Genomic DNA, 10,096 nt, shown 5'->3' with positions numbered 1-10,096 from the left:
CCAAGAGAGCTGCTGACCTTTCTGCGGAGAAAGGGGCATCTAGCTAGCTTACAGTCGTTCCAGTTAAAGATGTGGACTTTCCTCTAAATAAGAGAGGATTCAAAGACGCCATTCATTTGAGATTGACGATTGGCAAATAAGCTACACCCCGTCTGCTTGTGAGTGTGGAGGTGTTTTTTATGTAGACCATGCCATGGTATGCAGACGTGGAGGCTTCATTATTCGAAGACATAAAGAGCTGCGCGATTTGGAAACTGAAATGCTAAATATGGTGTGCAAGGATGTCGAAATTGAACCGGTACTTCAGGAGAAGTGCTGACACCTGGTACGAACAGAGCAGCGGATGCCCTTCTTGACATTCATGCTCGTGGCTTCTAAGAGCGGCAAGGCTCTGCCTTTTTTGATGTTAGGGTTTGCTACTCGAATGCAGACTCTTATAGAGGTCTAACATAATCTACCGCCAGCATGAGAGTGAGAAGAAGAGAATGTACGCCAGCAGGGTGCTAGAAGTCGAACAAAGCTCCTTAACTCCAGTGGTATTTACTACCACCGGAGGAATGGCAGATAAATGTAAGAGGTATCACAGTAGACTGGCTGAACTTTTGTCAACCAAGAAGAGTGAGGACTACAGCACTACAATGTCGTGTATTCGCGCCAAAGTCTCATTCGCCCTCCTGAGGTCTGCAGGAGGCCCTCCTGAGGTCTGCAATTTCTTGAGAGGCTCACGTTGTATGCGAAGAGCTCCGTTTAACATTACTGATAGTGACTTTGAAATCGATAAGGAATTAGCGAGACTTAAGGATTAGAGCGTTTATTATTGCCCGTCATGATGGATTAGGATAAATGATTATTAACACATTGACTGTATTCTTATGATTTAAAAAAATTAGTGTTGTATAGTTCTTCCAGTTCTTACTCTTTAATATTTCTGTAAATTATGTACATATTTTTCTGCTTTTAAAGTTTGAAACACCTCAACGAAATAATAATAATAATAATAATAATAATAATAATAATAACAATAAACTAAAACTTTATTTTCAACGAAAAAACAAAGATACAAATAAACAATAATACAGATAAAACTGTAAGAGCGATCTGTGTTCATAATTCTAAAAAAGGGGGTTAAAAACAGACATAAAAAACATTAAAAAACAAAATTTTCGGCCACCTTCTGCGACCTTCTTCAGAGAAAATATACTAGCAAGTTACGGAATGCAAATATATAGAAAAATGATGTTATTGTTCGTTGCTCCTAAGGGAGGAAACTAGTGCCGCGTAAACCCTGGGGAATGGTGATCTTTCGTTGACAGAGTTTTTGTCGAGGAACGAATGCAACGACTCAAGGGCGAAATCCTGGACTTACTCACCTTTCTCCTGCACAACAGCTATTTTATATTTGAGGAAACCCAATACCATCAGGTGTCAGGTTGTGCCATGGGATCTCCAGTTAGCGCGGTTATCGCAGAGCTTGTAATGCAAGAAGTTGAGGAAATAGCATCAGAAACTTCGCCAGTCAGACCAAAATGGTGGCACCGCTATGTTGACGATTCGAACGCGTGCATTTAGCGAGACGGTGTTGAGGTCTTTCACAGTCACTTAAACTCGATAAATGCCAACATTCACTTTACAGTAGACATGCCTAAAATAACTATGGGCAAGAAGAACAAAGCTTTCCTAGACACCAAACAGCGCTGTGAATGAAGACGGAAAGGTCGAGGTGGGTGTAAGGCCACACATACGAGGTGGGTGCAAGGCCACACTTACGAGCAAGTATTTAGATTTCCATTCACACAACCCAGCGCAAAGCAAAAGAGCTGTCGTTAAGACCTTACTGGACCGCGCTAAATGTATTCCGTCTACGGCTGCACGAAGACGAAGCGAAGAACGACGCGTTATTAACGACCTGAAAGCTAATGGCTATCCTGAAAACTTCATCAAGTCGTTCGATCAATCAAACAACGCAAAACCAAAGCACCGGGAGAGCCCAAAAGCATATGCATCAATTCCATACATTAAAGGTGTGTCAGAGCGCATTAGACGGATTTTAAGCCGCGAAAACATTAAGACAGCGTTCAAGCCACTAAAAACATTGGGTCATGTTGGGTCATTCAAATTACCTAAAGACCGGCCACAAAAGAAGATTTGAAAGGAATTGTGTACAAAGTGAGTTGCAGAACGTGCCCTTTTACATATGTCGGAGAGAGTAAAAGAAGTTGGAAGTCTCGGGGGCTGAGCACAAACCTGGAACTAATGGGAATATCGGCTCTGCGGTAAAACTGCATGCCGAAACCACTGGCCACGACATACACCCAAATTATGCAAGCATTTTGGAAACAGGCGTAAAAACCAAGAAAAAAAGACTTTTTGTAGAGTCGTTGCATTCGTTCCTCGACAAAAACTCTGTCAACGAAAAAACACTATTCCCCAGGGTTTACGCGGCACTGGTCTCCTACCTTAGGAGCAACGAACAATAACATCATTTTTCTATATATTTGCATGCCGTAACTTGCTAGTATATTTTCTCTGAAGAAGGTCGCAGAAGGCGGCCGAAAATTTAGTTTTTTAATGTTTTTTAGATCTGTTTATAATACAGATGACATGTTTGGTGACTAAAGTAGCAATAAAAAGAAAATCACACTTGTGTTGATTAATGAAAGATAAATACGTCGTGCAAAAACCGATATTATTCACAAAATTAACCAAACGTATATAAAAGGCCAGTTAAATTATTTAAATTACTTAGTATCTGCTATGAAATTGTTCAAATTAAAATCCTCTAAAGAGGATGACTAATTTCTTTCACCTAACATCTGCTGTGAAATTGTTCAAATTAAAATCCTCTAAAGTGTCTTTGTTATATCTAAATGGGGTTCTTTACCCTCTCACACAAGTTTGTATACGTAGATCTTAAAATTTCAAAGCTTAAACGTGTTGTTAACCAGGTCATAGTGGATGCATATTCATCTCCGCTTTTAAGCATGATTTTGTTCGCTAGATTCTTTAGGAAAAGTTGGCTTTCCATATCCATACCACCATTTGTGCCGAAGACCAGGGGTTTAAGGTGACCATCTCAACATCTAAGACTCTTTGTTGGTATTTCCCTTTCTTTTCCATTCTTGTTCCTTAAAGATGGTAAGGGTGCTCTTGTTCTGGTTGCTGCAGGAGTTTACGAGCGTCACTCGTACGTCAAAAAATGCCGTTACTCCTCGTGTCCAGAAACATCCAGCCTTGATGTCTAGCCTTGCATCGGGGCTTGTGTTAGAAGACCTCAGATCAAAATGTCAAGTGGTATCAGGCGTGGCTCTGTTTCAACGTTATTGCATACTTGAGTAAGTAAAGTAGTCAAAAGGTCCTGTACACCGTCGGGTCTTTGGGCTACGAAACCACCTTTTTGACATGACAGCGCATGATTGACTGAAAAGCAGATCCACAAGTACAGCTACTTGGAAGGCCCTCTAAAGGTAGATTATAGTGCATATGCAGCGAGTCCCTAAATTCCTGCTTGTTTAAAGCTAGTCCCTGTTCTTGAAGAGGCAATGATGTTAGCCATGAGCTAGCCCCCTTGTCCCTTGCTTGATTCACCTATGGTAGTAGGTCAGGTGGTAGTCCATCATCCATGCGAACAATTTTAGACCTCAGACTAGCTGCTTTCAGCGACTGTCGTTGTTTCTTGAAGTCTTTTGGACATACTTTGCTGTATAATGGAACGAAAATGGGGAGCCGTTATTGCCTTATAAGCTGCATACTATTGTGGTACTTTTCTTCCCTCAGCGAAGGAATACCGAAAACACCCTGAGCTGGAGATAGGGTGATAACCTCTTGCAATTTGTCAGGCAAAGGTTCCACTTGGCCGAACAGGGTGGGCAGCAGCACTTCATTAATTCCTTTTTGAATTGGATCTGTGTAATCTTCAAAAGACTCGATTGTTCGCGTGCAAAATGTATGGACTTGTAACCCTTTGCATAAGAAATGTAGGCGGGGTGTGGGTGGCTTTTCGCGATTTCCGTGAGTTGGATAAGCTCTTCTTGCCATTTAGAACTTTTTTCCTTGCAGTACTGGTCTTTATAGTTTTTTGACCAAATGACGGCACCTAGATGGCGTTTACCTTCCGTTGATATATTCGCCTCGCCTCCAAAAACCAATTCAGCTTCAGACGCCAGTTCCTGTGACTTAACTATGAACCAGCTTTTGGATCCATTGGCATGATAGCCATACTTTCCCCCTTCTTTGCTAAGATATTTGTACCAGTCATACAGCGCTTTAATTCTTCCTGCTCCAGCGCAGAGTTGTGTGCGAACCAAACTTATTTCACAGTTGGTGAGCCCATTCTTAAGCTGTTGATCAAAATGGATTTGTTAACCGAGTACCAGGGCATCCTCAAAGGATCACCTTGTGTAGTACCTTCTTGAGACAAAATCTCTCCTCCTCCTTGTATGAAAAGCCTTGAAGGGTTTCTATAGGTATTAATCAAATAAAGCGATATTTCTTTAATTGTGATCTGAATGTTGTGCAGAGCAGCAACACGGTTCATCAGGTTGAAGGCGTTGCTGGCATCGATCACATAAACTCCATCTGTTTCTTCTTCCGTAAAAACTTCACTCATAGCTTGTATCGCTGCTTCCGCACCAGTACTGTGGCCGGCACACACTTGCAAAGGGCCTGCAGCCTCTTTGAGCTTTCTTTTAAGAAAGCAGAAACGGTTTTACCAATAATCCGCCTGAGTACCTCTCCTATTCCTATCGGACGAATGGCAGGGTTTTTATCTAGTGGGATCAGCCTGCACGCTGCAACAAGTAATGATGGGTGATATGATTTTTTTTAGCAGGTTTCTTGTCAATGTGGAAGTTTCCTCTCTCAGAAGCTCTCCTCCCGCGTGGAAATTCTTAGAACACAGGATTTTTCGGTAAAGCTCTGCGTCCATCCCGGATGGGCCAGCAGATCCCTTAGTTTTCATCGCTGTATTGTAGATCATTCTTTCGTCAATTTGGTAAAATATATTCGGCGGGTAAGGTCTTGGGGTTCATAACGAAGAGAGTCCTCCTCAATTTCTGTAGGTGGTGGATGTTTCAGTTTCAATTCTTCAACTCCAGAAGAGCTTTCTTTATCCAAAAGCTTTATTAGCTGCTGGTACCTTACCCTGCAAAATGCAAAATCATGGAAGGAAGCACCATAAAAGCCTTCAAAGCAATGGAGTTAAGATCGGTGTCGGAATTGAATTGCTGCAACCAGAAGATCAACTCCGTTATAAAGCTCTTTCCTGCTTTACCAGAGGCTTTCAGGCGCTCCCCTAACCTTCGAGACCTGCTGGTAACAGCTAAACTGTCCCCTAATGTAACTCATTCTAATTCTGCACTTCCTTCCGGTTCTTTTCGCTGTGGCAATAACTGCGCTACCTGTCCTTACATTTTCCATGGACTAACCAACTACACATTATTCTCTCTCTACTGGCGAATCACGCTCCATTAATCCCACATAACTTGCAAAACTAAAATTTATCTACATGATTCAATGTAACAGATGCAATCTACAGTACCTAGGAGAAACTAAACGACTCTTAAAAAACGGTTTTCATAACACTGCCGCACTTTAGACCAAACCCAAACCTACTACAGTCGCAGAACATTTCCCCTCCTGTCCCCACAACATCTCCAAGGACATACAATTAATTCCTATCGAAAAAATATTTTCCAACAGAGACCCGATCCGTAAGGCCAGGGAAGCTTTTTTAATTTCAAGAGGCAGGACAACTAATCCCAACGGTCTTAATATCCGCGAAGAAACGTATTAGATTCCAGTTTATTATTTAGAGTCACTCCCGTTATTTTTCAGTTACTCTCAGTATTTGAATTCAAATTTGTTGTAACTATATATATATATTTTTGATGTACATAGAAGCAATCCAGTGTAAACTCTCATTGTACCTGAAGAAGGTTTGGCCAGCCGAAATATAGTACACCACTAAAATCAAATCTACGTTGTATCGGCTCTTGCTCAAAATATTTAGTTTCCCAACTTTTAATTACGCCGATCAGATCAAGCCACTGATCCAACGTTTACCGACAGGAAGATTGTCCACGGTTTCTTGCTTCAAAACTCCGGAACTTACCAGAGGGTATGTTGAAAATGTTCCTTCTAAAATGAACCATTTGATCGTAGATGTCATTGATGTTATTGTGGAATTCTTTATAGCTGATATTTCCACACAATTTTTCATTTATTTGAGAAGGAAATACGTCAAAATCTGGTAAGTTAGATTGAATTTTCGATTGAGCACTTTCTTTCATTCCTGTGTAGTTTTTTTCCAGATACAACGCATTTTTCAATTACTCGGTTGCCAACGGTATTCAATCAAATGTTCCTTTATAAAATATTCCCCCTGCTACAATACAACATCACAATCAATTGAAAAAGATTAGAATTTTATTTCAAGCCTACAACAACGCAATAGCAGCCCGCGAGCGACGTCAGGCGGTAGTTTGTTGACTCCATCGAAATAATAATAATAATAATAATAATAATAATAATAATAGTAATAATAATAATAACAACAATAATAATGATAATGATAATGATAATGATAATGATAAAGATTGCTAAATACAGTTATGAGCAAATGGGTCCTCTGAACGCATGGTACAGACAGTAAGGAACTTACTAACGAAGTGTGACAAAGAAGGAGGAGATCCCTACCTAGCACTGTTATCATACAGAGCCACACCCGTTCACCACCACCTGAAGTCACCGGCAGAGCTACTAGCCAATAGCAGGTTCATAACACTGTTACCAATGTCCAACCGTGCAAGCCTTACACCTGATTCGGGGCAAAGTTAAGGAGGAGTTGACGAGACAGCAGGTCCGCTATGGTCAATATTATAACCAGAAAGCAGGCCCAACCGTCGAACCACTCCACCCAGGCCAGCCCGTACGGATACTTGACCACCATACCAAGACCTGGAAACCAGGAACCGTCCTGAGAGCAGCCTATGAAACTCGATCGTACATTGTCAAAAACACCACCACAGACGATGTATACCGACGCACATGGTCGCACCTCAGGCCAGACACAACACATTCCTTTGCACACAGTCCCACACCAGTCCAAGTACCCAGCAGACCACCATCATCATTCAGGGACATGGAGCCACCCGCAAGTGCAGACGATCAACCACCAGGAGACAGCCCAGAGCCCAGATCCCCTGCAAGGATCGAGCGGCACCCAGAGACAAGTGGCGGATATAGGACCAGATCCGGGCGGACAATGAAACCACCAGATAAGCTGAACATTTAAAGGAGCGCTATTGTTTCGCGTTATAGAGTTAAGTTCGGTCAAACTGAACATTTGAAAAGCGTTATTGTTCCTCGTTACAGCTAAGTCCTATAACCAAGGCATGTTATAGTTTTTATATGAACACTGATTCAGTATCAGCTCATTGACGATCTCTATTACCTTCTGCATTGTTGAAAAGAGGGGGATGTCACAGTATAGGTCACGCCTTACGTGTATATTAAGCTAAGTAGTCGGCTCCACGTGTAGCGGCCATGTTGAAGTTGTAATAAATGTGAAAGAAAGTAAAACGGAGCTAATGATGCAGTTATCGACTGCAAGCACCTTATAAACACCAATGTCACGAAGACAAAGTCGCCATTTGGAAGTGGATCAGGGCGAGAAGCCGGCCTCTACCCATCCCACCCTCAACAATTCCAAGTTGAAGTCTTTGTCTCTGTCACTTTCATAATCAAAGATCCAGGATGGCGGAATGAAATATGCTTGCTTAAGCTTTCCAGGCTACACAAGTGGCTTTGTCCGATTGGCTAGCTTAACGCAAGCCAATCGAAAACGAAGAAATGTTTTAATTCAAGTAACAATTGTGATTGTTGGCTCGACATGTACTGTGTAAAAGAAGCGAAGGAAATTGAGGATTCTCCTGAATTCAAAGTCGTAAGAATACCAGAGGGTGTAATTTGCAGGTTGCAGGTCAGAATTCCACTTAAATATTTCCTGAAGAATCAGCGAGGTCCATTTTCGTGTGTAATGCGATCGACCCCGTGCCGGGTCGCAACACGGTGAGAGTTAATCATTAATTCACTACTACCAATAAACCTATAGTATATTTTTTGCGCTGTCGAGTTGTGTAAGTGTGAAAAAACAAAACAATATAAATACTGCCAAAGAGCCCTCGTTCACGATGTCCGCCATCTTTGCGCGGCAAGGTATTGCTGGGAAAACAGTAAAGTTCATGTTGTCACTTAGAAAAACTAGGGGCTTCGCTGTCGGTTCCTGTGCGATCAAGGAAGTTCGCTGAAAGTGGCAAAACTGTTTTGTACTCAGCGTTGTGTTAATTTGTTTAGGTTTTCTGAGCGCTAGTATTTACGAAACACAAATACGTTGACTATTGAGTCCCTGCCAGGGGTTTTGGGGAACAAAGGAACATGGATAATTTGACCAGGTGAACAGGGTAACAGGGGAACAATGACAAAATATCTTAGGGAACAAGTGGGAACATAAACAATTTTAGCGATAAAAAAGCTGTGAACAAGTTTGAAAGTAATTTGGGGAACAAGGGGACACAAGCAAATATTTAAAGGGAACAAAGGGACAAAGATCCCAGCCCTTCCCCTGGGAGGACTCACTATTGCCTTTCCTATGTTCAACTTTCAACGTGCTCCGACCATGGTGTCCACTGCATTACAGACAAACATGGACCTCGCTGAACAGTAAGTCAACTTTTAAAATGAATTGAGACTATATCAACAGCACTTGAGGAAATCTTTAAGTGAGATTCTAACCTGCAACCTGTGACCTGAAACCTGCGACCTACAACTAGCCCGTAACCTGCAACCTGCAAATTACACCCTCCGTAAGAAAACAAAATTTAGTGAATGAAGGTAACTCACCGCCAAACGTAGATGGCAGTGAAAACTAGGAAAAGCAATGAAGCCCCTGCAACAGAAACACCAATGGCAATAAAGATGATACTGTAACGGTTGTTGATTCTGTATTCCTGTACTTTTGTTGTCGGCATTGGCGTTGTTGGTATAAATGTAGCTTTGACACTGGTAATGTTCACTCCAATAGCATTTTCAAGTTCTGACTTGTAGGATACAACAATTTGAAGTAATGTGTTGCTTGGTAATACAGAGGCATTACCGATGAAGAGTCCCGCGGGCTGCTGGACGTAGAAGGCGACTTGAAGAGAACCAGAAACGTTGCTAGGATAACCAGGAAGGAGGTGGACTTGATCAGGCTCATACAGATCGAAAATGGCTTCACGCCTAATAGCAGAAAAAAGAAGTAAATAAGCCTAATAACTTTCTCAATTTGTTATTTATTTTTCCTCTGCGTCCATTCATCCATTCAACACACAAATCAGCCAGAAAACCAGCTGGCCAACCAAAACCCAGTAGGTCGGTCGGTCGCTTAATAGGCCATTTCCGAGTTGCTGTTTGTCTCGGTTTCGAAGTGAGTCTTGGTGCTCAACTATTGAAATGGAAATTAGTTTGATTTGCATGAGAATAAGCAACTCATTTCTATTTGAATGGTTGAGCACCAGAACTCGCTTTGAAAGTGAGGCATGCAGTAACTCGGAAATGGGCTATTGGTTAACCAATCATTCATGACGGAAGAGGAAATATGTTGTTTAAGAATCAAGGAAGGATGCGCCACCACACTGGCCATCAAGTACGAAAACAATCCAAATTTTATAATTGTTTTCCTCATTTCTCGAAACGATGGAAGCCACAAAGGTCTCTTCGATAAAAGAGGGGGTGTAATCAGTTCCCCACAGTAGAGGCCCTTATGAAGATGTTGAGCAATTTTTGGATGTTGCAGGAAGCAGAAGATATGTACCTCCTACTGCCCAAGTTCGAGATTCGTACTGTAAGTTACAACTTCTTTTATTGAAAAACTCTTGTTCCGTCCTTATTTGCTCTGTTCTAAACCGGTCAAACTGGGACACTGCAGTGTCTCTTCGTCTCATATTTTGTGCTTTCTCTTGACCAAATATGGTAAAGTGGCGTAACGGTGGAATAATAAAATGAGATACAATGAAAAATATTAAACACTGAACTAACACGCATTTTCTCAGCTCGTATT

The 10,096-nt window shown here is 41.7% G+C and overlaps 1 protein-coding gene across 1 annotated transcript in view; it reads right to left on the bottom strand.

The window, feature by feature from the left end:
• The window catches only part of LOC138022395 (mucin-like protein), a 65,813-nt gene that overhangs the window by 4,180 nt on the left and 51,537 nt on the right, over positions 1 to 10,096 (bottom strand). Inside the window, exon 19 of the mRNA XM_068869522.1 lies at positions 8,899 to 9,276. Within this exon, the coding sequence (XP_068725623.1) occupies positions 8,899 to 9,276 (378 nt within the window). The remainder of the gene's footprint in view (positions 1 to 8,898; positions 9,277 to 10,096) is intronic.

Source organism: Montipora capricornis, chromosome 10 (assembly GCF_036669925.1).
Source record: "Montipora capricornis isolate CH-2021 chromosome 10, ASM3666992v2, whole genome shotgun sequence".
In the NCBI taxonomy this organism is placed as follows: Eukaryota; Metazoa; Cnidaria; class Anthozoa; order Scleractinia; family Acroporidae; genus Montipora; species Montipora capricornis.
Note: the sequence above shows the minus strand (reverse complement) of the source record. Positions and strands in the feature narration are given on the sequence as shown.